We start from the raw sequence: 24,747 nt of genomic DNA, 5'->3' as shown, positions 1-24,747 counted from the left end.
TATGTTATACACACAGACACATTACTGGGAGTATTATTACTGTGGAGCTCTGTTATACACTCAGACACATTACTGGGAGTATTATAGCTGTGGAGCTCTGTTATACACTCAGACACATTACTGGGAGTATTATTACTGTGGAGCTCTGTTATACACTCAGACACATTACTGGGAGTATTATTGCTGTGGAGCTATGTTATACACACAGACACATTACTGGGAGTATTATTACTGTGGAGCTCTGTTATACACTCAGACACATTACTGGGAGTATTATTGCTGTGGAGCTCTGTTATACACACAGACACATTACTGGGAGTATTATTGCTGTGGAGCTCTGTTATACACTCTGACACATTACTGGGAGTATTATTGCTGTGGAGCTCTGTGATAATATTACTGGGAGTATTATTGCTGTGGAGCTCTGTGATAATATTACTGGGAGTATTATTACTGTGGAGCTCTGTGATAATATTACTGGGAGTATTGCTGTGGAGCTCTGTGATAGTGAGGTAACTCAGGGTGAATGTGGGGGAGGGGCAGTATTTGGGGGCGAGGCAGGATGGGGGGGTGGTGTGTGAGGTGAAAGCTCTGGTTAGTAAACAGACTGATTCTAGCAGAGCCTCACTGCGCATGTGTGTCGTTGTTAATAAAGCTTGTCTTGTTCACAGGCCTTTCATTGTGTGAGCAAAGGGGCGGGGTGACTGGGGGAGGAAGACAGTAAGGTTTGTCGGAAGGCGTGGTCGAGTTAGTTGGGGCGTGGCCGAGGTATCCTGGTGGTCGCTGGGCGGGGTCTCGGTGTGCGCGCTCGCGCGGTCAGTGGGCGGAGTCACACCTCGCGCTCGGCGGTTCCTCCATTCTCCGTGTGAGACTCTGTGAGAGACCATGAAACAAAGGCAGGTCGGGCCGGGCCCCCCCGGGGGCTGTAACGGCAGCGGCGCCGGGGGCGGCGGCGGAGCGGAGGGCAGGCCGGCCAGGCAGCGCAGGAGGCGGCGGAGGGGAGGGGGAGCGGCCGGGGAGGACTCGGGCCGCCAGTACCAGCAGCAGGCCCGGCGGGAGGAGGAGGAGGCCGGGGAGGAGGACGAGGACTGCGAGGAGGAGGAGGACGAGGAGTGCGAGGCCGACATGCCGGAGGAGGAGGACCCCGGCCGGGAGAGCACAGACTGCGGGGCACCCTCACTCCTCTCCGCCCGCAGGAAGGACGGGGGACCCTCCGCCAAGTACTGGGACAGCCCGGACACCGTGAGCCAGCTCGACTGCGTGAGGGTCTGGCTGGGCAAGAACTACAAGAAGGTAATGGGGGGAAAGAGAGGGTAATGGGGGCCACGGGGGGGGGGGGGGGGAAAGAGAGGGTAATGGGGGCCACGGGGGGGGGGGGGGGGAGAGAGGGTAATGGGGGGGCCACGGGTGGGGGGAGAGAGGGTAATGGGGGGGCCACGGGTGGGGGGAGAGAGGGTAATGGGGGGGCCACGGGAGGGGAGAGAGAGGGTAATCGGGGGGGCCACGGGAGGGGAGAGAGAGGGTAATGGGGGGGCCACGGGGGGGGGGGAGAGAGGGTAATGGGGGGGCCACGGGTGGGGGGAGAGAGGGTAATCGGGGGGCCACGGGAGGGGAGAGAGAGGGTAATCGGGGGGGCACGGGAGGGGAGAGAGGGTAATGGGGGGGGGCACGGGAGGGGAGAGAGGGTAATGGGGGGGGCACGGGAGGGGAGAGAGGGTAATGGGGGGGGCACGGGAGGGGAGAGAGGGTAATGGGGGGGGGGCACGGGAGGGGAGAGAGGGTAATGGGGGGGGCACGGGAGGTGAGAGAGGGTAATGGGGGGGGGCACGGGAGGAGAGAGAGGGTAATGGGGGGGCACGGGAGGGGAGAGAGGGTAATGGGGGGGCACGGGAGGGGAGAGAGGGTAATGGGAGGGGAGAGAGGGTAATGGGGGGGGGCACGGGAGGGGAGAGAGGGTAATGGGGGGGGCACGGGAGGGGAGAGAGGGTAATGGGGGGGGGCACGGGAGGGGAGAGAGGGTAATGGGGGGGGCACGGGAGGGGAGAGAGGGTAATGGGGGGGCACGGGAGGGGAGAGAGGGTAATGGGGGGGGCACGGGAGGGGAGAGAGGGTAATGGGGGGGGGCACGGGAGGGGAGAGAGGGTAATGGGGGGGGCACGGGAGGGGAGAGAGGGTAATGGGGGGGGCACGGGAGGGGAGAGAGGGTAATGGGGGGGGCACGGGAGGGGAGAGAGGGTAATGGGGGGGGCACGGGAGGGGAGAGAGGGTAATGGGGGGGGCACGGGAGGGGAGAGAGGGTAATGGGGGGGGCACGGGAGGGGAGAGAGGGTAATGGGGGGGGCACGGGAGGGGAGAGAGGGTAATGGGGGGGGCACGGGAGGGGAGAGAGGGTAATGGGGGGGGCACGGGAGGGGAGAGAGGGTAATGGGGGGGGGCACGGGAGGGGAGAGAGGGTAATGGGGGGGGGCACGGGAGGGGAGAGAGGGTAATGGGGGGGGGCACGGGAGGGGAGAGAGGGTAATGGGGGGGGGCACGGGAGGGGAGAGAGGGTAATGGGGGGGGGCACGGGAGGGGAGAGAGGGTAATGGGGGGGGCACGGGAGGGGAGAGAGGGTAATGGGGGGGGGCACGGGAGGGGAGAGAGGGTAATGGGGGGGGCACGGGAGGGGAGAGAGGGTAATGGGGGGGGGCACGGGAGGGGAGAGAGGGTAATGGGGGGGCACGGGAGGGGGAGAGGGTAATGTGGGCCAGGGGGGGAGTGTAATGTGGGTTGGGGGGCACAGGGGGGAAGAGAGGGTAATGGGGCCACGGGGGGATGGTATTGGGGGGTGCACAGGGGGAGAGTATTGGAAGTGAGGGCCACGGGGGGAGAGTATTGGGGTGCCACAGGGGGAGAGTATTGGAAATGAGGGCCACGGGGCGAGGGTATTGGGGGTGCCACAGGGGGAGAGAGAGGGAAATGAGGGTATGGGGGGGTCACGGGGGGGATAGAGGGAAATGGGTCCACGGGGGAAGGGTATTGGGGGGGCCACGGGGGAAGAGGGTAATGGCGGTGGCACAGGGGGGGGAGAGAGGGTAATGGGGTGCTACAGGGGGAGAGGGTAATGGGGGGCAAGAACTACAAGGGGGTAATGGGGGGGATAGGGTTATGGGGGGCCACCGGAGGGGATAGGCTAATCGTGGGCAACCGGGGGACAAGAACTACAAGGAGGTAATGGAGACAAGAACTACAAAAAAGTAATGGGGGGCCAGAACCGCAAGAAGGTAATAAGGGGCAACAGGGGGAATAGGTAAATGGGGGGCAAGAACTACACGAAGGTGAGGGGGGATAGGGTAATGGGGGGGGGCAAGAACTACAAGAAGGTGAGGGAATAGGGTTATGGGGCAACAGGGGAGACAGGGTTATGGCGGCAAGAACTACAAGAATGTGAGGGAGGAGATGGGTTAATGTGGGGGAAAGAACTACAGTAGATAGGGGGAAGCCGGGGGGGGGGGGGGGGGCGGTTATGAGGAGAAGAACTACCAGAGGGTGTGAAGTACGGGGGTGACTACAAGGAGGTGAGGGGGATGGGGGCAAAAACTACAAGAAATTAAGGATGATCGGGGCCAACCATTGGGACATATGAATATGGGGAAGAATAATTACAATAAGTTGAGGGGGGATTGTGGTACAAGGGGAATGGGGTATATAAAGGTGGTGGTACAGTGGGGGAATTGGGTTTTTGGACGGGAGGACTACAAGAAGTGGGAAGGATGTGGGGGAAATAGGGCGATATGTGATGGGGAGGCAAGAACTACATGAGGGGGAATGGGGGTACGGGGGGGAGGACTGCAAGAACTACAAGAAGGTGAGGTCATCCGGGAGGTTATGAATGGCAGAAAAGGGGCAAATTGGGGTCTGGCTGGACAAGAACTGCAAGAAGCTGAGTGGGTTTGTGGTACAGGTTGGGGGGCAACAACTACAAGAAGGTGAAAACAAAGGGGGGGGAGAGTGCGGGGCAGAATTTAATAAATTGGTGTATGGGGCAAACTGCTGGTAAATTGGATTTGGGGGGCAGACATGGGGACATAAGTGTGCAGAGTTTGGGCACATAGCTGTACGGCGGGGAAGGCTTTGGGGAAATGGAAGCACCTTGGTGGTCTGAAGAAGGTCCCGGATTGCAAGGTGCAGGGTGAACGAAGCAGACTGGGTTTGGGAAATAGTGTTGGGGGCCTGCAGGAGGCAGACTGTGAGTCATGGGGGGCATTGGTGAGTGGGCAGTCAGGAGGGGGAGAGCTGGTAAATGGGGGCACAGAGAAACTAGGTGGGGGTATGGAGTGGGCATAATGGGGTAATTAATGGGGGTATGGAAGATTATTATTGAGGGTCTAAGTAGGCTGCAGTCCCAGTTATACTGTACTTGTTTGACTTTAAAAATATTTATGTAGTGCGAGATTGAGGGAGGGATAGTTCACTCAATACCAGGTTTTAGTGAATTGAGACTGCATTGCAAAAATTAGCATGCTGCAGCTATAGCAGAATTGGCAGTTTTTGTACTAGATTTTGTGATCCATTAGTTTTTTTTTGTGTGTGAATAAACCCCATTGTTTCACATGCAGATGTTCTGAGGGCGCACACATTGCACAAGGCTACTACACTGACCATGAGACCATTATCCCTTCCAAAACAAAATGCACAGAGCCTCATCAGTTCTATTGGGGAATGTAGTTTATGTACAAGGTGGTTTGGTAAAGGTACTAAGTCCCCTCCCGTACCAGAGTAGACAGAAAAACAAGCTGGTAACAGAGCTGTACCGTGTATTTAGATATAATCTGCAGAGAACCATGTAGGGCTAATTTAGCTTTTTTTTTTTTTAATGTATGAGACCTATCCTGATTCCATGGAAAGGCTTTCGTGGGCTGAAAGATTAGATATTCTTTGATAGAACATCAATGTGGATATATACAGGGGCCTGGCTAAAAACGGTAAACTAATCCAGTGTTTCTTTAATGGGAGTACCATCAGACCCCCAGTCAGTGACCAGGGATGTTAAATATCCCCTGCACCCACTACCACTCCCTAATATTAGGAGTAGCGGAGGACCTTGATTGGCTGCTGTTGATGTTTGGGATAAACGTCCCCTGAATTATCATACCGTTGATTTTATAGCTGTTTTCTGACTGGTGGGGTGTTGCTTTAGTACTGGTTCTGTTTTTTTTTTTTTTTTAATCAGTGATGATTGGTTGTGGCTGTGATTCTGCTCATGGAGCTCTCCCATTGAAAGCATGAATGAGGGAGCTGTGCATGTTTGTGTGTTCTTATTGCTCAAGGCTTTAGATGGTGAATACTGTAGCGTTGGTTTGTCCGGCTGACATGCTCATTGTGTAGATAAGGAGAGCAGTCTCTGCCTCTTCTCACTGGTTTAACCTTCACCCCATCTTATTATTGGTCCTTCTCTCTTAGAATTCGGTGTTCTTGTGAAATGGATACTGTATGGTGCCTTATGTGTTAGAAAACATTTCTTTCCATAGAACCTATGCTGGTTTTGTGTGGTTTGTGTTGTGTAGTACATCTCTGGGTACTGGGTAGTGTTTGGTGGCGTGGTGGGTGCTGATGAGCCAGCACGTCTGGTTAGAGCTCTTTGCTTTGAATCAGCTCCGAGGTTAAGAGTAAATGAACAACCCATCCAGTGAACAGACCCTCACATTGCTGAATGAGACAGGAAGCTGGGATTCTGTCTTTTGTCAAATGTGTTGTATACTCCTCTTGGGGTTTGTTTTTTATTTATTTTATGCAGTCACTCAAAAATACACATTGTACGTTTTGCACCACGTTCTAGTACTTTGGGCCTATTCTGTTGTACATCGTCACATCAAGTGTGTCGGGTGTAAATCAATTGCATTATGACTTTGCTATACATTCAGTGGTGTGTCTCTCGCAGGAGGTGACTGGTTTTGTTAACAATATCGAACATAAACTGAAGGAAGAACAAAAACATAATGAAAAACATGAGTCTGCCACAGTGACCTTTTATTTGCAGCTAGTTTTCTGGTAGCAACATGGTGATGTTCGAAAAGGGAGAGAGAAAAATGAAGCTCATTGAGAGTAGTAAAAAAGTGAAGAGGAAATTAATAAAATTAGTGTTTCTCTTTAGGGTATAGTGTAAAGTAGATTCAAATATAGTACCGTGATTGGGGAGAAAACGGTGTCGTCCTCCCTAGGGTTGACCATAATACTCCCATGATTTCTGGAAGGATCCCATTGACTTACAGATTTGGTCAGTCCGTTTATCCATAATGTAGGTTTCTTTTATTTTGGATATTACCACTTCCATAAAGTGCAGATATTCAGAAGTTGAATATACAGAGAAACAAAAGCGGGAATAAGACAGAATGTAATAGCTCTGAAACTGGAGAAAAAAGGGAATTCACAAAGACCTTTAAAAAGAATGTAAAATACACTAAATAAGATAGTGTTAGAGTATCCAGGAGCTAGTTGGTAAATAAAATAAATAACCTAAAAACAGAAAAATATATTAACTTTATATAACACTTCAATGTCCAAAGAGAATGAATATGTACGGTGTAGGTATCCCTAACCCTGATTGTGGAAGCAACACTGGGTAAATGGTACCAGTGCCAAATTATATACTTTTATAAGGATACATGATCAAAATAAAGCCACTTCCATGTTTGGGACTTCTGCTTGTAACCACGTTTGACTCCGGGATCATCTAGCTGTTATGGTGATTTTGAATGGCTGAGGTAGAGGTTTGGGAACATGGCTGTGAGGGGTAGTAAATGGCTTGGGTAGGAGTTTGGGAACATGGCTGTGAGGGGCAATGAATGGCAGGGAAACGAGTTTGGGAACATGACTGAGTGGGATATTGAATGGCTGAGGTAGGAGTTAGGGAGGGGTAATGAATGGCTGGGGTAGGAGTTTGGGAACATGCCTGAGAGGGATAATGAATGGCTGGTGTAGGGGTTTGGGAACATGGCTGTGAGGGGCAATGAATGGCAGGGAAACGAGTTTGGGAACATGACTGAGTGGGATATTGAATGGCTGAGGTAGGAGTTAGGGAGGGGTAATGAATGGCTGGGGTAGGAGTTTGGGAACATGGATGAGAGGGATAATGAAAGGCTGGTGTAGGAGTTTGGGAGGCTGTGATGGGTAGTGAATGTCTGGGGTAGGAGTTTGGGAGGCTGTGAGGGGTACTGAATGTCTGGGGTAGGAGTTTGGGAGGCTGTGAGGGGTAATGAATGGCTGAGGTAGGAGTTTGGGAGGCTGTGAGGGGTAATGAATGGCTGGGGTAGGAGTTTGGGAGGCTGTGAGGGGTAATGAATGGCTGGGGGTAGGAGTTTCGGAACATGGATGAGAGGGATAATGAAAGGCTGGTGTAGGAGTTTGGGAGGCTGTGATGGGTACTGAATGTCTGGGGTAGGAGTTTGGGAGGCTGTGAGGGGTAGTGAATGTCTGGGGTAGGAGTTTGGGAGGCTGTGATGGGTAATGAATGTCTGGTGTAGGAGTTTGAGAGGCTGTGAGGGGTAGTGAATGTCTGGGGTAGGAGTTTGGGAGGCTGTGATGGGTAGTGAATGTCTGGGGTAGGAGTTTGGGAGGCTGTGAGGGGTAATGAATGTCTGGTGTAGGAGTTTGGGAGGCTGTGATGGATACTGAATGTCTGGGGTAGGAGTTTGGGAGGCTGTGAGGGATACTGAATGGCTGGGGTATGAGTTTGGGAGGCTGTGATGGGTAGTGAATGTCTGGGGTAGGAGTTTGGGAGGCTGTGAGGGGTAATGAATGTCTGGGGTAGGAGTTTGGGAGGCTGTGAGGGGTAATGAATGTCTGGGGTAGGAGTTTGGGAGGCTGTGAGGGATACTGAATGTCTGGGGTCGGAGTTTGGGAGGCTGTGAGGGGTAATGAATGTCTGGGGTAGGAGTTTGGGAGGCTGTGATGGGTAGTGAATGGCTGGGGTAGGAGTTTGGGAGGCTGTGATGGGTAGTGAATGGCTGGGGTAGGAGTTTGAGAGGCTGTGAGGGTTAATGAATGGCTGGGGTAGGAGTTTGGGAGGCTGTGAGGGGTACTGAATGGCTGGGGTAGGAGTTTGGAAGGCTGTGAGGGGTAATGAATGGCTGGGGTAGGAGTTTGGGAGGCTGTGAGGGGTACTGAATGGCTGGGGTAGCAGTTTGGGAGGCTGTGAGGGGTAATGAATGTCTGGGGTAGGAGTTTGGGAGGCTGTGAGGGGTACTGAATGGCTGGGGTAGGAGTTTGGGAGGCTGTGATGGGTAGTGAACGGCTGGTGTAGGAGTTTGGGAGGCTGTGATGGGTAGTGAATGGCTGGGGTAGGAGTTTGGGAGGCTGTGAGGGGTAATGAATGTCTGGGGTAGGAGTTTGGGAGGCTGTGAGGGGTACTGAATGGCTGGGGTAGGAGTTTGGGAGGCTGTGATGGGTAGTGAACGGCTGGTGTAGGAGTTTGGGAGGCTGTGATGGGTAGTGAATGGCTGGGGTAGGAGTTTGGGAGGCTGTGATGGGTAGTGAACGGCTGGTGTAGGAGTTTGGGAGGCTGTAATGGGTAGTGAATGGCTGGGGTAGGAATTTGAGAGGCTGTGATGGGTACTGAATGTCTGGGGTAGGAGTTTGGGAGGCTTTGAGGGGTATTGAATGGCTGGGGTAGGAGTTTGAGAGGCTGTGAGGGGTAATGAATGTCTGGGGTAGGAGTTTGGGAGGCTGTGAGGGGTACTGAATGGCTGGGGTAGGAGTTTGGGAGGCTGTGAGGGGTAATGAATGGCTGGGGTAGGAGTTTGGGAGGCTGTGAGGGGTACTGAATGGCTGGGGTAGGAGTTTGGGAGGCTGTGAGGGGTAATGAATGTCTGGGGTAGGAGTTTGGGAGGCTGTGAGGGGTAATGAATGTCTGGGGTAGGAGTTTGGGAGGCTGTGAGGGGTAGTGAATGGCTGGGGTAGGAGTTTGGGAGGCTGTGATGGGTAGTGAATGGCTGGGGTAGGAGTTTGGGAGGCTGTGATGGGTAGTGAACGGCTGGTGTAGGAGTTTGAAAGGCTGTGATGGGTAGTGAACGGCTGGTGTAGGAGTTTGGGAGGCTGTGATGGGTAGTGAATGGCTGGGGTAGGAGTTTGAGAGGCTGTGATGGGTACTGAATGTCTGGGGTAGGAGTTTGGGAGGCTGTGATGGGTAATGAATGTCTGGGGTAGGAGTTTGGGAGGCTGTGATGGGTAGTGAATGTCTGGGGTAGGAGTTTGGGAGGCTGTGATGGGTAGTGAATGTCTGGGGTAGGAGTTTGGGAGGCTGTGAGGGGTAATGAATGTCTGGGGTAGGAGTTTGGGAGGCTGTGATGGGTACTGAATGTCTGGGGTAGGAGTTTGGGAGGCTGTGAGGGGTACTGAATGGCTGGGGTAGGAGTTTGGGAGGCTGTGAGGGGTACTGAATGGCTGGGGTAGGAGTTTGGGAGGCTGTGAGGGGTAATGAATGTCTGGGGTAGGAGTTTGGGAGGCTGTGAGGGGTACTGAATGGCTGGGGTAGGAGTTTGGGAGGCTGTGATGGGTAGTGAACGGCTGGTGTAGGAGTTTGGGAGGCTGTGATGGGTAGTGAATGGCTGGGGTAGGAGTTTGGGAGGCTGTGATGGGTAGTGAACGGCTGGTGTAGGAGTTTGGGAGGCTGTAATGGGTAGTGAATGGCTGGGGTAGGAATTTGAGAGGCTGTGATGGGTACTGAATGTCTGGGGTAGGAGTTTGGGAGGCTTTGAGGGGTATTGAATGGCTGGGGTAGGAGTTTGAGAGGCTGTGAGGGGTAATGAATGTCTGGGGTAGGAGTTTGGGAGGCTGTGAGGGGTACTGAATGGCTGGGGTAGGAGTTTGGGAGGCTGTGAGGGGTAATGAATGGCTGGGGTAGGAGTTTGGGAGGCTGTGAGGGGTACTGAATGGCTGGGGTAGGAGTTTGGGAGGCTGTGAGGGGTAATGAATGGCTGGGGTAGGAGTTTGGGAGGCTGTGAGGGGTAATGAATGGCTGGGGTAGGAGTTTGGGAGGCTGTGATGGGTAGTGAATGGCTGGGGTAGGAGTTTGGGAGGCTGTGATGGGTAGTGAACGGCTGGTGTAGGAGTTTGAAAGGCTGTGATGGGTAGTGAACGGCTGGTGTAGGAGTTTGGGAGGCTGTGATGGGTAGTGAATGGCTGGGGTAGGAGTTTGAGAGGCTGTGATGGGTACTGAATGTCTGGGGTAGGAGTTTGGGAGGCTGTGATGGGTAATGAATGTCTGGGGTAGGAGTTTGGGAGGCTGTGATGGGTAGTGAATGTCTGGGGTAGGAGTTTGGGAGGCTGTGATGGGTAGTGAATGTCTGGGGTAGGAGTTTGGGAGGCTGTGAGGGGTAATGAATGTCTGGGGTAGGAGTTTGGGAGGCTGTGATGGGTACTGAATGTCTGGGGTAGGAGTTTGGGAGGCTGTGAGGGGTACTGAATGGCTGGGGTAGGAGTTTGGGAGGCTGTGAGGGGTACTGAATGGCTGGGGTAGGAGTTTGGGAGGCTGTGAGGGGTAATGAATGTCTGGGGTAGGAGTTTGGGAGGCTGTGAGGGGTACTGAATGGCTGGGGTAGGAGTTTGGGAGGCTGTGATGGGTAGTGAACGGCTGGTGTAGGAGTTTGGGAGGCTGTGATGGGTAGTGGATGGCTGGGGTAGGAGTTTGGGAGGCTGTGATGGGTAGTGAACGGCTGGTGTAGGAGTTTGGGAGGCTGTGATGGGTAGTGAATGTCTGGGGTAGGAGTTTGGGAGGCTGTGAGGGGTAATGAATGTCTGGTGTAGGAGTTTGGGAGGCTGTGATGGATACTGAATGTCTGGGGTAGGAGTTTGGGAGGCTGTGAGGGATACTGAATGGCTGGGGTATGAGTTTGAGAGGCTGTGATGGGTACTGAATGTCTGGGGTAGGAGTTTGGGAGGCTGTGATGGGTAATGAATGTCTGGGGTAGGAGTTTGGGAGGCTGTGATGGGTAGTGAATGTCTGGGGTAGGAGTTTGGGAGGCTGTGATGGGTAGTGAATGTCTGGGGTAGGAGTTTGGGAGGCTGTGAGGGGTAATGAATGTCTGGGGTAGGAGTTTGGGAGGCTGTGATGGGTACTGAATGTCTGGGGTAGGAGTTTGGGAGGCTGTGAGGGGTACTGAATGGCTGGGGTAGGAGTTTGGGAGGCTGTGAGGGGTACTGAATGGCTGGGGTAGGAGTTTGGGAGGCTGTGAGGGGTAATGAATGTCTGGGGTAGGAGTTTGGGAGGCTGTGAGGGGTACTGAATGGCTGGGGTAGGAGTTTGGGAGGCTGTGATGGGTAGTGAACGGCTGGTGTAGGAGTTTGGGAGGCTGTGATGGGTAGTGAATGGCTGGGGTAGGAGTTTGGGAGGCTGTGATGGGTAGTGAACGGCTGGTGTAGGAGTTTGGGAGGCTGTAATGGGTAGTGAATGGCTGGGGTAGGAATTTGAGAGGCTGTGATGGGTACTGAATGTCTGGGGTAGGAGTTTGGGAGGCTTTGAGGGGTATTGAATGGCTGGGGTAGGAGTTTGAGAGGCTGTGAGGGGTAATGAATGTCTGGGGTAGGAGTTTGGGAGGCTGTGAGGGGTACTGAATGGCTGGGGTAGGAGTTTGGGAGGCTGTGAGGGGTAATGAATGGCTGGGGTAGGAGTTTGGGAGGCTGTGAGGGGTACTGAATGGCTGGGGTAGGAGTTTGGGAGGCTGTGAGGGGTAATGAATGGCTGGGGTAGGAGTTTGGGAGGCTGTGAGGGGTAATGAATGGCTGGGGTAGGAGTTTGGGAGGCTGTGATGGGTAGTGAATGGCTGGGGTAGGAGTTTGGGAGGCTGTGATGGGTAGTGAACGGCTGGTGTAGGAGTTTGAAAGGCTGTGATGGGTAGTGAACGGCTGGTGTAGGAGTTTGGGAGGCTGTGATGGGTAGTGAATGGCTGGGGTAGGAGTTTGAGAGGCTGTGATGGGTACTGAATGTCTGGGGTAGGAGTTTGGGAGGCTGTGATGGGTAATGAATGTCTGGGGTAGGAGTTTGGGAGGCTGTGAGGGGTAATGAATGTCTGGGGTAGGAGTTTGGGAGGCTGTGATGGGTACTGAATGTCTGGGGTAGGAGTTTGGGAGGCTGTGAGGGGTACTGAATGGCTGGGGTAGGAGTTTGGGAGGCTGTGAGGGGTACTGAATGGCTGGGGTAGGAGTTTGGGAGGCTGTGAGGGGTAATGAATGTCTGGGGTAGGAGTTTGGGAGGCTGTGAGGGGTACTGAATGGCTGGGGTAGGAGTTTGGGAGGCTGTGATGGGTAGTGAACGGCTGGTGTAGGAGTTTGGGAGGCTGTGATGGGTAGTGGATGGCTGGGGTAGGAGTTTGGGAGGCTGTGATGGGTAGTGAACGGCTGGTGTAGGAGTTTGGGAGGCTGTGATGGGTAGTGAATGTCTGGGGTAGGAGTTTGGGAGGCTGTGAGGGGTAATGAATGTCTGGTGTAGGAGTTTGGGAGGCTGTGATGGATACTGAATGTCTGGGGTAGGAGTTTGGGAGGCTGTGAGGGATACTGAATGTCTGGGGTAGGAGTTTGGGAGGCTGTGAGGGGTAATGAATGTCTGGGGTAGGAGTTTGGGAGGCTGTGAGGGGTAATGAATGTCTGGGGTAGGAGTTTGGGAGGCTGTGAGGGGTAATGAATGTCTGGGGTAGGAGTTTGGGAGGCTGTGAGGGATACTGAATGTCTGGGGTCGGAGTTTGGGAGGCTGTGATGGGTAGTGAATGGCTGGGGTAGGAGTTTGGGAGGCTGTGATGGGTAGTGAACGGCTGGTGTAGGAGTTTGGGAGGCTGTAATGGGTAGTGAATGGCTGGGGTAGGAGTTTGAGAGGCTGTGATGGGTACTGAATGTCTGGGGTAGGAGTTTGGGAGGCTTTGAGGGGTATTGAATGGCTGGGGTAGGAGTTTGAGAGGCTGTGAGGGGTAATGAATGTCTGGGGTAGGAGTTTGGGAGGCTGTGATGGGTACTGAATGTCTGGGGTAGGAGTTTGGGAGGCTGTGAGGGGTAATGAATGGCTGGGGTAGGAGTTTGGGAGGCTGTGATGGGTAGTGAACGGCTGGTGTAGGAGTTTGAAAGGCTGTGATGGGTAGTGAACGGCTGGTGTAGGAGTTTGGGAGGCTGTGATGGGTACTGAATGTCTGGGGTAGGAGTTTGGGAGGCTGTGATGGGTACTGAATGTCTGGGGTAGGAGTTTGGGAGGCTGTGAGGGGTAGTGAATGTCTGGGGTAGGAGTTTGGGAGGCTGTGATGGGTACTGAATGTCTGGGGTAGGAGTTTGGGAGGCTGTGATGGGTACTGAATGGCTGGGGTAGGAGTTTGAGAGGCTGTGATGGGTACTGAATGTCTGGGGTAGGAGTTTGGGAGGCTGTGAGGGGTAGTGAATGTCTGGGGTAGGAGTTTGGGAGGCTGTGAGGGGTAATGAATGTCTGGTGTAGGAGTTTGGGAGGCTGTGAGGGGTAATGAATGTCTGGTGTAGGAGTTTGGGAGGCTGTGATGGATACTGAATGTCTGGGGTAGGAGTTTGGGAGGCTGTGAGGGATACTGAATGGCTGGGGTAGGAGTTTGGGAGGCTGTGATGGGTAGTGAATGTCTGGGGTAGGAGTTTGGGAGGCTGTGAGGGGTAATGAATGGCTGGGGTAGGAGTTTGGGAGGCTGTGATGGGTAGTGAACGGCTGGTGTAGGAGTTTGAGAGGCTGTGATGGGTAGTGAACGGCTGGTGTAGGAGTTTGGGAGGCTGTGATGGGTAGTGAATGGCTGGGGTAGGAGTTTGAGAGGCTGTGAGGGGTAGTGAATGTCTGGGGTAGGAGTTTGGGAGGCTGTGATGGGTAGTGAATGTCTGGGGTAGGAGTTTGGGAGGCTGTGAGGGGTAATGAATGTCTGGTGTAGGAGTTTGGGAGGCTGTGATGGATACTGAATGTCTGGGGTAGGAGTTTGGGAGGCTGTGAGGGATACTGAATGGCTGGGGTAGGAGTTTGGGAGGCTGTGATGGGTAGTGAATGTCTGGGGTAGGAGTTTGGGAGGCTGTGAGGGGTAATGAATGTCTGGGGTAGGAGTTTGGGAGGCTGTGATGGGTAGTGAACGGCTGGTGTAGGAGTTTGAAAGGCTGTGATGGGTAGTGAACGGCTGGTGTAGGAGTTTGGGAGGCTGTGATGGGTAGTGAATGGCTGGGGTAGGAGTTTGAGAGGCTGTGATGGGTACTGAATGTCTGGGGTAGGAGTTTGGGAGGCTGTGATGGGTAATGAATGTCTGGGGTAGGAGTTTGGGAGGCTGTGATGGGTAGTGAATGTCTGGGGTAGGAGTTTGGGAGGCTGTGATGGGTAGTGAATGTCTGGGGTAGGAGTTTGGGAGGCTGTGAGGGGTAATGAATGTCTGGGGTAGGAGTTTGGGAGGCTGTGATGGGTACTGAATGTCTGGGGTAGGAGTTTGGGAGGCTGTGAGGGGTACTGAATGGCTGGGGTAGGAGTTTGGGAGGCTGTGAGGGGTACTGAATGGCTGGGGTAGGAGTTTGGGAGGCTGTGAGGGGTAATGAATGTCTGGGGTAGGAGTTTGGGAGGCTGTGAGGGGTACTGAATGGCTGGGGTAGGAGTTTGGGAGGCTGTGATGGGTAGTGAACGGCTGGTGTAGGAGTTTGGGAGGCTGTGATGGGTAGTGGATGGCTGGGGTAGGAGTTTGGGAGGCTGTGATGGGTAGTGAACGGCTGGTGTAGGAGTTTGGGAGGCTGTGATGGGTAGTGAATGTCTGGGGTAGGAGTTTGGGAGGCTGTGAGGGGTAATGAATGTCTGGTGTAGGAGTTTGGGAGGCTGTGATGGATACTGAATGTCTGGGGTAGGAGTTTGGGAGGCTGTGAGGGATACTGAATGGCTGGGGTATGAGTTTGAGAGGCTGTGATGGGTACTGAATGTCTGGGGTAGGAGTTTGGGAGGCTGTGATGGGTAATGAATGTCTGGGGTAGGAGTTTGGGAGGCTGTGATGGGTAGTGAATGTCTGGGGTAGGAGTTTGGGAGGCTGTGATGGGTAGTGAATGTCTGGGGTAGGAGTTTGGGAGGCTGTGAGGGGTAATGAATGTCTGGGGTAGGAGTTTGGGAGGCTGTGATGGGTACTGAATGTCTGGGGTAGGAGTTTGGGAGGCTGTGAGGGGTACTGAATGGCTGGGGTAGGAGTTTGGGAGGCTGTGAGGGGTACTGAATGGCTGGGGTAGGAGTTTGGGAGGCTGTGAGGGGTAATGAATGTCTGGGGTAGGAGTTTGGGAGGCTGTGAGGGGTACTGAATGGCTGGGGTAGGAGTTTGGGAGGCTGTGATGGGTAGTGAACGGCTGGTGTAGGAGTTTGGGAGGCTGTGATGGGTAGTGAATGGCTGGGGTAGGAGTTTGGGAGGCTGTGATGGGTAGTGAACGGCTGGTGTAGGAGTTTGGGAGGCTGTAATGGGTAGTGAATGGCTGGGGTAGGAATTTGAGAGGCTGTGATGGGTACTGAATGTCTGGGGTAGGAGTTTGGGAGGCTTTGAGGGGTATTGAATGGCTGGGGTAGGAGTTTGAGAGGCTGTGAGGGGTAATGAATGTCTGGGGTAGGAGTTTGGGAGGCTGTGAGGGGTACTGAATGGCTGGGGTAGGAGTTTGGGAGGCTGTGAGGGGTAATGAATGGCTGGGGTAGGAGTTTGGGAGGCTGTGAGGGGTACTGAATGGCTGGGGTAGGAGTTTGGGAGGCTGTGAGGGGTAATGAATGGCTGGGGTAGGAGTTTGGGAGGCTGTGAGGGGTAATGAATGGCTGGGGTAGGAGTTTGGGAGGCTGTGATGGGTAGTGAATGGCTGGGGTAGGAGTTTGGGAGGCTGTGATGGGTAGTGAACGGCTGGTGTAGGAGTTTGAAAGGCTGTGATGGGTAGTGAACGGCTGGTGTAGGAGTTTGGGAGGCTGTGATGGGTAGTGAATGGCTGGGGTAGGAGTTTGAGAGGCTGTGATGGGTACTGAATGTCTGGGGTAGGAGTTTGGGAGGCTGTGATGGGTAATGAATGTCTGGGGTAGGAGTTTGGGAGGCTGTGATGGGTACTGAATGTCTGGGGTAGGAGTTTGGGAGGCTGTGAGGGGTACTGAATGGCTGGGGTAGGAGTTTTGGAGGCTGTGAGGGGTACTGAATGGCTGGGGTAGGAGTTTGGGAGGCTGTGAGGGGTAATGAATGTCTGGGGTAGGAGTTTGGGAGGCTGTGAGGGGTACTGAATGGCTGGGGTAGGAGTTTGGGAGGCTGTGATGGGTAGTGAACGGCTGGTGTAGGAGTTTGGGAGGCTGTGATGGGTAGTGGATGGCTGGGGTAGGAGTTTGGGAGGCTGTGATGGGTAGTGAACGGCTGGTGTAGGAGTTTGGGAGGCTGTGATGGGTAGTGAATGTCTGGGGTAGGAGTTTGGGAGGCTGTGAGGGGTAATGAATGTCTGGTGTAGGAGTTTGGGAGGCTGTGATGGATACTGAATGTCTGGGGTAGGAGTTTGGGAGGCTGTGAGGGATACTGAATGGCTGGGGTATGAGTTTGGGAGGCTGTGATGGGTAGTGAATGTCTGGGGTAGGAGTTTGGGAGGCTGTGAGGGGTAATGAATGTCTGGGGTAGGAGTTTGGGAGGCTGTGAGGGGTAATGAATGTCTGGGGTAGGAGTTTGGGAGGCTGTGAGGGGTAATGAATGTCTGGGGTAGGAGTTTGGGAGGCTGTGAGGGATACTGAATGTCTGGGGTCGGAGTTTGGGAGGCTGTGATGGGTAGTGAATGGCTGGGGTAGGAGTTTGGGAGGCTGTGATGGGTAGTGAACGGCTGGTGTAGGAGTTTGGGAGGCTGTAATGGGTAGTGAATGGCTGGGGTAGGAGTTTGAGAGGCTGTGATGGGTACTGAATGTCTGGGGTAGGAGTTTGGGAGGCTTTGAGGGGTATTGAATGGCTGGGGTAGGAGTTTGAGAGGCTGTGAGGGGTAATGAATGTCTGGGGTAGGAGTTTGGGAGGCTGTGATGGGTACTGAATGTCTGGGGTAGGAGTTTGGGAGGCTGTGAGGGGTAATGAATGGCTGGGGTAGGAGTTTGGGAGGCTGTGATGGGTAGTGAACGGCTGGTGTAGGAGTTTGAAAGGCTGTGATGGGTAGTGAACGGCTGGTGTAGGAGTTTGGGAGGCTGTGATGGGTAGTGAATGGCTGGGGTAGGAGTTTGAGAGGCTGTGATGGGTACTGAATGTCTGGGGTAGGAGTTTGGGAGGCTGTGAGGGGTAGTGAATGTCTGGGGTAGGAGTTTGGGAGGCTGTGAGGGGTAATGAATGTCTGGTGTAGGAGTTTGGGAGGCTGTGATGGATACTGAATGTCTGGGGTAGGAGTTTGGGAGGCTGTGAGGGATACTGAATGGCTGGGGTAGGAGTTTGGGAGGCTGTGATGGGTAGTGAATGTCTGGGGTAGGAGTTTGGGAGGCTGTGAGGGGTAATGAATGGCTGGGGTAGGAGTTTGGGAGGCTGTGATGGGTAGTGAACGGCTGGTGTAGGAGTTTGAGAGGCTGTGATGGGTAGTGAACGGCTGGTGTAGGAGTTTGGGAGGCTGTGATGGGTAGTGAATGGCTGGGGTAGGAGTTTGAGAGGCTGTGAGGGGTAGTGAATGTCTGGGGTAGGAGTTTGGGAGGCTGTGATGGGTAGTGAATGTCTGGGGTAGGAGTTTGGGAGGCTGTGAGGGGTAATGAATGTCTGGTGTAGGAGTTTGGGAGGCTGTGATGGATACTGAATGTCTGGGGTAGGAGTTTGGGAGGCTGTGAGGGATACTGAATGGCTGGGGTAGGAGTTTGGGAGGCTGTGATGGGTAGTGAATGTCTGGGGTAGGAGTTTGGGAGGCTGTGAGGGGTAATGAATGTCTGGGGTAGGAGTTTGGGAGGCTGTGAGGGGTAATGAATGTCTGGGGTAGGAGTTTGGGAGGCTGTGATGGGTAGTGAATGGCTGGGGTAGGAGTTTGAGAGGCTGTGAGGGGTAATGAATGGCTGGGGTAGGAGTTTGGGAGGCTGTGAGGGGTAATGAATGTCTGGGGTAGGAGTTTGGGAGGCTGTGAGGGGTACTGAATGGCTGGGGTAGGAGTTTGGGAGGCTGTGATGGGTAGTGAACGGCTGGTGTAGGAGTTTGGGAGGCTGTGATGGGTAGTGAACGGCTGGTGTAGGAGTTTGGGAGGCTGTGATGGGTAGTGAACGGCTGGTGTAGGAGTTTGGGAGGCTGTAATGGGTAGTGAATGGCTGGGGTAGGAGTTTGAGAGGCTGTGATGGGTACTGAATGTCTGGGGTAGGAGTTTGGGAGGCTTTGAGGGGTATTGAATGGCTGGGGTAGGAGTTTGAGAGGCTGTGAGGGGTAATGAATGTCTGGGGTAGGAGTTTGGGAGGCTGTGATGGGTACTGAATGTCTGGGGTAGGAGTTTGGGAGGCTGTGAGGGGTACTGAATGGCTGGGGTAGGAGTTTGGGAGGCTGTGAGGGGTAATGAATGGCTGGGGTAGGAGTTTGGGAGGCTGTGAGGGGTACTGAATGGCTGGGGTAGGAGTTTGGGAGGCTGTGAGGGGTAATGAATGTCTGGGGTAGGAGTTTGGGAGGCTGTGAGGGGTAATGAATGGCTGGGGTAGGAGTTTGGGAGGCTGTGATGGGTAGTGAATGGCTGGGGTAGGAGTTTGGGAGGCTGTGATGGGTACTGAATGGCTGGGGTAGGAGTTTGAGAGGCTGTGATGGGTACTGAATGTCTGGGGTAGGAGTTTGGGAGGCTGTGATGGGTAATGAATGTCTGGGGTAGGAGTTTGGGAGGCTGTGATGGGTAGTGAATGTCTGGGGTAGGAGTTTGGGAGGCTGTGATGGGTAGTGAATGTCTGGGGTAGGAGTTTGGGAGGCTGTGAGGGGTAATGAATGTCTGGGGTAGGAGTTTGGGAGGCTGTGATGGGTACTGAATGTCTGGGGTAGGAGTTTGGGAGGCTGTGAGGGGTACTGAATGGCTGGGGTATGAGTTTGGGAGGCTGTGAGGGGTACTGAATGGCTGGGGTAGGAGTTTGGGAGGCTGTGAGGGGTAATGAATGTCTGGGGTAGGAGTTTGGGAGGCTGTGAGGGGTACTGAATGGCTGGGGTAGGAGTTTGGGAGGCTGTGATGGGTAGTGAACGGCTGGTGTAGGAGTTTGGGAGGCTGTGATGGGTAGTGAATGGCTGGGGTAGGAGTTTGGAAGGCTGTGATGGGTAGTGAACGGCTGGTGTAGGAGTTTGGGAGGCTGTGAGGGGTAATGAATGTCTGGTGTAGGAGTTTGGGAGGCTGTGATGGATACTGAATGTCTGGGGTAGGAGTTTGGGAGGCTGTGAGGGATACTGAATGGCTGGGGTATGAGTTTGGGAGGCTGTGATGGGTAGTGAATGTCTGGGGTAGGAGTTTGGGAGGCTGTGAGGGGTAATGAATGTCTGGGGTAGGAGTTTGGGAGGCTGTGAGGGGTAATGAATGTCTGGGGTAGGAGTTTGGGAGGCTGTGAGGGATACTGAATGTCTGGGGTCGGAGTTTGGGAGGCTGTGAGGGGTAATGAATGTCTGGGGTAGGAGTTTGGGAGGCTGTGATGGGTAGTGAATGGCTGGGGTAGGAGTTTGGGAGGCTGTGATGGGTAGTGAATGGCTGGGGTAGGAGTTTGAGAGGCTGTGAGGGTTAATGAATGGCTGGGGTAGGAGTTTGGGAGGCTGTGAGGGGTACTGAATGGCTGGGGTAGGAGTTTGGGAGGCTGTGAGGGGTAATGAATGGCTGGGGTAGGAGTTTGGGAGGCTGTGAGGGGTATTGAATGGCTGGGGTAGGAGTTTGGGAGGCTGTGAGGGGTAATGAATGTCTGGTGTAGGAGTTTGGGAGGCTGTGATGGGTAGTGAATGGCTGGGGTAGGAGTTTGGGAGGCTGTGATGGGTAGTGAACGGCTGGTGTAGGAGTTTGGGAGGCTGTAATGGGTAGTGAATGGCTGGGGTAGGAGTTTGAGAGGCTGTGATGGGTACTGAATGTCTGGGGTAGGAGTTTGGGAGGCTTTGAGGGGTATTGAATGTCTGGGGTAGGAGTTTGAGAGGCTGTGAGGGGTAATGAATGTCTGGGGTAGGAGTTTGGGAGGCTGTGATGGGTACTGAATGTCTGGGGTAGGAGTTTGGGAGGCTGTGAGGGGTAATGAATGGCTGGGGTAGGAGTTTGGGAGGCTGTGATGGGTAGTGAATGGCTGGGGTAGGAGTTTGGGAGGCTGTGATGGGTAGTGAACGGCTGGTGTAGGAGTTTGAAAGGCTGTGATGGGTAGTGAACGGCTGGTGTAGGAGTTTGAAAGGCTGTGATGGGTAGTGAACGGCTGGTGTAGGAATTTGGGAGGCTGTGATGGGTAGTGAATGGCTGGGGTAGGAGTTTGAGAGGCTGTGATGGGTACTGAATGTCTGGGGTAGGAGTTTGGGAGGCTGTGATGGGTAATGCATGTCTGGTGTAGGAGTTTGGGAGGCTGTGATGGATACTGAATGTCTGGGGTAGGAGTTTGGGAGGCTGTGATGGGTAGTGAATGTCTGGGGTAGGAGTTTGGGAGGCTGTGAGGGGTAATGAATGTCTGGTGTAGGAGTTTGGGAGGCTGTGATGGATACTGAATGTCTGGGGTAGGAGTTTGGGAGGCTGTGAGGGATACTGAATGGCTGGGGTAGGAGTTTGGGAGGCTGTGATGGGTAGTGAATGTCTGGGGTAGGAGTTTGGGAGGCTGTGAGGGGTAATGAATGTCTGGGGTAGGAGTTTGGGAGGCTGTGATGGGTAGTGAATGTCTGGGGTAGGAGTTTGGGAGGCTGTGATGGGTAGTGAATGGCTGGGGTAGGAGTTTGGGAGGCTGTGAGTGGTAATGAATGGCTGGGGTAGGAGTTTGGGAGGCTGTGAGGGGTAATGAATGGCTGGGGTAGGAGTTTGGGAGGCTGTGATGGGTACTGAATGTCTGGAGTAGGAGTTTGGGAGGCTGTGATGGGTAGTGAATGGCTGGTGTAGGAGTTTTGGAGGTTGTGATGGGTAGTGAATGGCTGGGGTAGGAGTTTGGGAGGCTGTGATGGGTAGTGAATGTCTGGGGTAGGAGTTTGGGAGGCTGTGATGGGTAGTGAATGTCTGGGGTAGGAGTTTGGGAGGCTGTGAGGGGTAATGAATGTCTGGGGTAGGAGTTTGGGAGGCTGTGATGGGTAGTGAATGTCTGGGGTAGGAGTTTGGGAGGCTGTGATGGGTAGTGAATGTCTGGAGTAGGAGTTTGGGAGGCTGTGATGGGTAGTGAATGGCTGGTGTAGGAGTTTGGGAGGCTGTGATGGGTAGTGAATGGCTGGGGTAGGAGTTTGGGAGGCTGTGATGGGTAGTGAATGTCTGGGGTAGGAGTTTGGGAGGCTGTGATGGGTAGTGAATGTCTGGGGTAGGAGTTTGGGAGGCTGTGATGGGTAGTGAATGTCTGGAGTAGGAGTTTGGGAGGCTGTGATGGGTAGTGAATGGCTGGTGTAGGAGTTTGGGAGGCTGTGATGGGTAGTGAATGTCTGGGGTAGGAGTTTGGGAGGCTGTGATGGGTAGTGAATGTCTGGGGTAGGAGTTTGGGAGGCTGTGATGGGTAGTGAATGTCTGGGGTAGGAGTTTGGGAGGCTGTGAGGGGTAATGAATGTCTGGGGTAGGAGTTTGGGAGGCTGTGATGGGTACTGCATGGCTGGGGTAGGAGTTTGGGAGGCTGTGAGGGGTACTGAATGGCTGGGGTAGGAGTTTGGGAGGCTGTGATGGGTAGTGAATGGCTGGGGTAGGAGTTTGGGAGGCTGTGAGTGGTAATGAATGGCTGGGGTAGGAGTTTGGGAGGCTGTGAGGGGTAATGAATGGCTGGGGTAGGAGTTTGGGAGGCTGTGATGGGTACTGAATGTCTGGAGTAGGAGTTTGGGAGGCTGTGATGGGTAGTGAATGGCTGGTGTAGGAGTTTGGGAGGCTGTGATGGGTAGTGAATGTCTGGGGTAGGAGTTTGGGAGGCTGTGATGGGTAGTGAATGTCTGGGGTAGGAGTTTGGGAGGCTGTGATGGGTAGTGAATGTCTGGGGTAGGAGTTTGGGAGGCTGTGATGGGTAGTGAATGGCTGGGGTAGGAGTTTGGGAGGCTGTGATGGGTAGTGAATGTCTGGGGTAGGAGTTTGGGAGGCTGTGATGGGTAGTGAATGTCTGGGGTAGGAGTTTGGGAGGCTGTGATGGGTAGTGAATGTCTGGGGTAGGAGTTTGGGAGGCTGTGAGGGGTAATGAATGTCTGGGGTAGGAGTTTGGGAGGCTGTGATGGGTAGTGAATGTCTGGGGTAGGAGTTTGGGAGGCTGTGATGGGTAGTGAATGTCTGGGGTAGGAGTTTGGGAGGCTGTGATGGGTAGTGAATGTCTGGGGTAGGAGTTTGGGAGGCTGTGAGGGGTAATGAATGTCTGGGGTAGGAGTTTGGGAGGCTGTGAGGGGTACTGAATGTCTGGGGTAGGAGTTTGGGAGGCTGTGATGGGTAATGAATGTCTGGGGTAGGAGTTTGGGAGGCTGTGATGGGTAGTGAATGTCTGGGGTAGGAGTTTGGGAGGCTGTGAGGGGTACTGATTGGCTGGGGTAGGAGTTTGGGAGGCTGTGAGGGGTACTGAATGGCTGGGGTAGGAGTTTGGGAGGCTGTGATGGGTAATGAATGTCTGGGGTAGGAGTTTGGGAGGCTGTGATGGGTAATGAATGTCTGGGGTAGGCGTTTGGGAGGCTGTGAGGGGTAATGAATGTCTGGGGTAGGAGTTTGGGAGGCTGTGAGGGGTAATGAATGTCTGGGGTAGGAGTTTGGGAGGCTGTGATGGGTACTGAATGGCTGGGGTAGGAGTTTGGGAGGCTGTATGGGGTAATGAATGTCTGGGGTAGGAGTTTGGGAGGCTGTGAGGGGTAATGAATGTCTGGGGTAGGAGTTTGGGAGGCTGTGATGGGTACTGAATGGCTGGGGTAGGAGTTTGGGAGGCTGTGAGGGGTAATGAATGTCTGGGGTAGGAGTTTGGGAGGCTGTGAGGGGTAATGAATGTCTGGGGTAGGAGTTTGGGAGGCTGTGAGGGGTAATGAATGTCTGGGGTAGGAGTTTGGGAGGCTGTGATGGGTACTGAATGTCTGGGGTAGGAGTTTGGGAGGCTGTGAGGGGTACTGAATGGCTGGGGTAGGAGTTTGGGAGGCTGTGAGGGATAATGAAAGGCTGAGGTAGGAGTTTGAGAGGCGTGAGGGGCAATGAATGGCTGGGGTGGAATTTTGGGAACATGGCTGAGGTAGGAGTTTGGGTGGCTGTGAAGGGTAATGAATGGCTGGGGTAGGAGTTTGGGTGGCTGTGAAGGGTAATGAATGGCTGGGGTAGGCGTTTGGGTGGCTGTGAAGGGTAATGAATGGCTGGGGTTGGAGTTTGGGAGGCTGTGAAGGACATTGTTATATCGATCACTAAGTGAGATTTAGTCTGAACAGCCCTGTTGCTAGAGCATCTTACTGAACCCCAATCTGCTCAGTAACATCCTCTATATTAAAGAGCTTCTCTGTTTCCTTACAGTTTAACTAGTATGACCCCATCCTTCCCTCACTGTTCCCTCACCACAACAAGAGGACATGGTCTTAAATTAAAGGGACAAAGGTTTAAAAATAATATCAGGAAGTATTACTTTACTGAGAGGGTAGTGGATGCATGGAATAGCCTTCCATCTGAAGTGGTAGAGGTTAACACAGTAAAGGAGTTTAAGCATGCGTGGGATAGGCATAAGGCTATCCTAACTATAAGATAATGCCAGGAACTAATTAAAAGTATTTTGAAATATTGGGCAGACTAGATGGGCCGAATGGATCTTATCTGCCGTCACATTCTATGTTTCTATCATTACACACTGATACCTGTCTGGGTAGCGCACTGCTTGCTATTATCCAGGATTTATACATACTGGGCGTCCTGCTAGTGTCCGCTTTCATGCTGGAAATGCAGAAATATAATTCTAGAAATTGTATATTTTCTCTGGTTCATTTAGGTGTACAAGACAATATTTGGTTTCATGGTATACTTTCGGACTTTATTTCTACGTTTAAAAAATAAATAAATAAAAAAAAAATTCAAATAAGGCAGCAGTATTCCTAAATGTGCTGGGTGAAATCACTTCCTGTACAGATAACTGCTAGTTATTATAGGTCCCTAACACAGACATCGGCTCCACTGATGGTCCCTGGTATGTGCATGTTCTTTGTGTGTGACTTTATGGATATGCAGTGGATAAAATGCTACATTTCACTTGAGGACAAGCTGATAGGTCACTATTTAACACATTTATCTCCTTTATTTAAAATCGTTGTAAATATCTCACTAAACATCTTTACACATCCTGTTTGGAACAGAATTAAAGGAACAATCTAAGCATTCTGACTACTGCAGCTCACTAGTTCTAGAGCGCCCTGGGGCAGTCCCCGGTTTAATTTCAAACTGTTTATGAAAATCTGCTTTTTATCAAACCGCTTGTGAACGGTTTTAGTAAATCGGGGATGGGGCGGTGCGTTGGTTGCTTCAGGTATCTGAATTAGTGGTTTCTATGCTGTACACCCCATTTTCTATAGTCATGAGTTATTTTCCTGGTCTATATGGGTTTGTGCTGTTAATGACCCCTTTACTCAGTCTTATAGTGTGTTTGATTCTTTGTCGTCCCACAAACTAAGTCATCTTATTGTTTCCAGTATGTTCAAGCTGATTCCCCAACAAACAAAGCATTGGCCGTGCTGATTT

General features: G+C 53.2%; 1 protein-coding gene across 2 annotated transcripts in view; it reads left to right on the top strand.

Moving 5' to 3' along the window:
- The first annotated feature begins 793 nt into the window (after nucleotides 1–793).
- Nucleotides 794–24,747, top strand: part of SMARCC1 (SWI/SNF related, matrix associated, actin dependent regulator of chromatin subfamily c member 1) — a 48,889-nt gene continuing 24,935 nt past the window's right edge. For both annotated transcript variants that reach the window (XM_063452866.1, XM_063452865.1), the window contains exons 1-2: nucleotides 794–1,293; nucleotides 24,699–24,747. In XM_063452866.1, coding sequence (XP_063308936.1) covers nucleotides 886–1,293; nucleotides 24,699–24,747 — 457 coding nt within the window. In that variant the 5' untranslated portion in view covers nucleotides 794–885. The remainder of the gene's footprint in view (nucleotides 1,294–24,698) is intronic.

The sequence above is a fragment of the Pelobates fuscus genome, chromosome 4, assembly GCF_036172605.1.
Source record: "Pelobates fuscus isolate aPelFus1 chromosome 4, aPelFus1.pri, whole genome shotgun sequence".
In the NCBI taxonomy this organism is placed as follows: domain Eukaryota; kingdom Metazoa; phylum Chordata; class Amphibia; order Anura; family Pelobatidae; genus Pelobates; species Pelobates fuscus.
The sequence above is the reverse complement of the archived record's forward strand: the minus strand, read 5'-3'. Positions and strand labels throughout refer to the sequence as shown.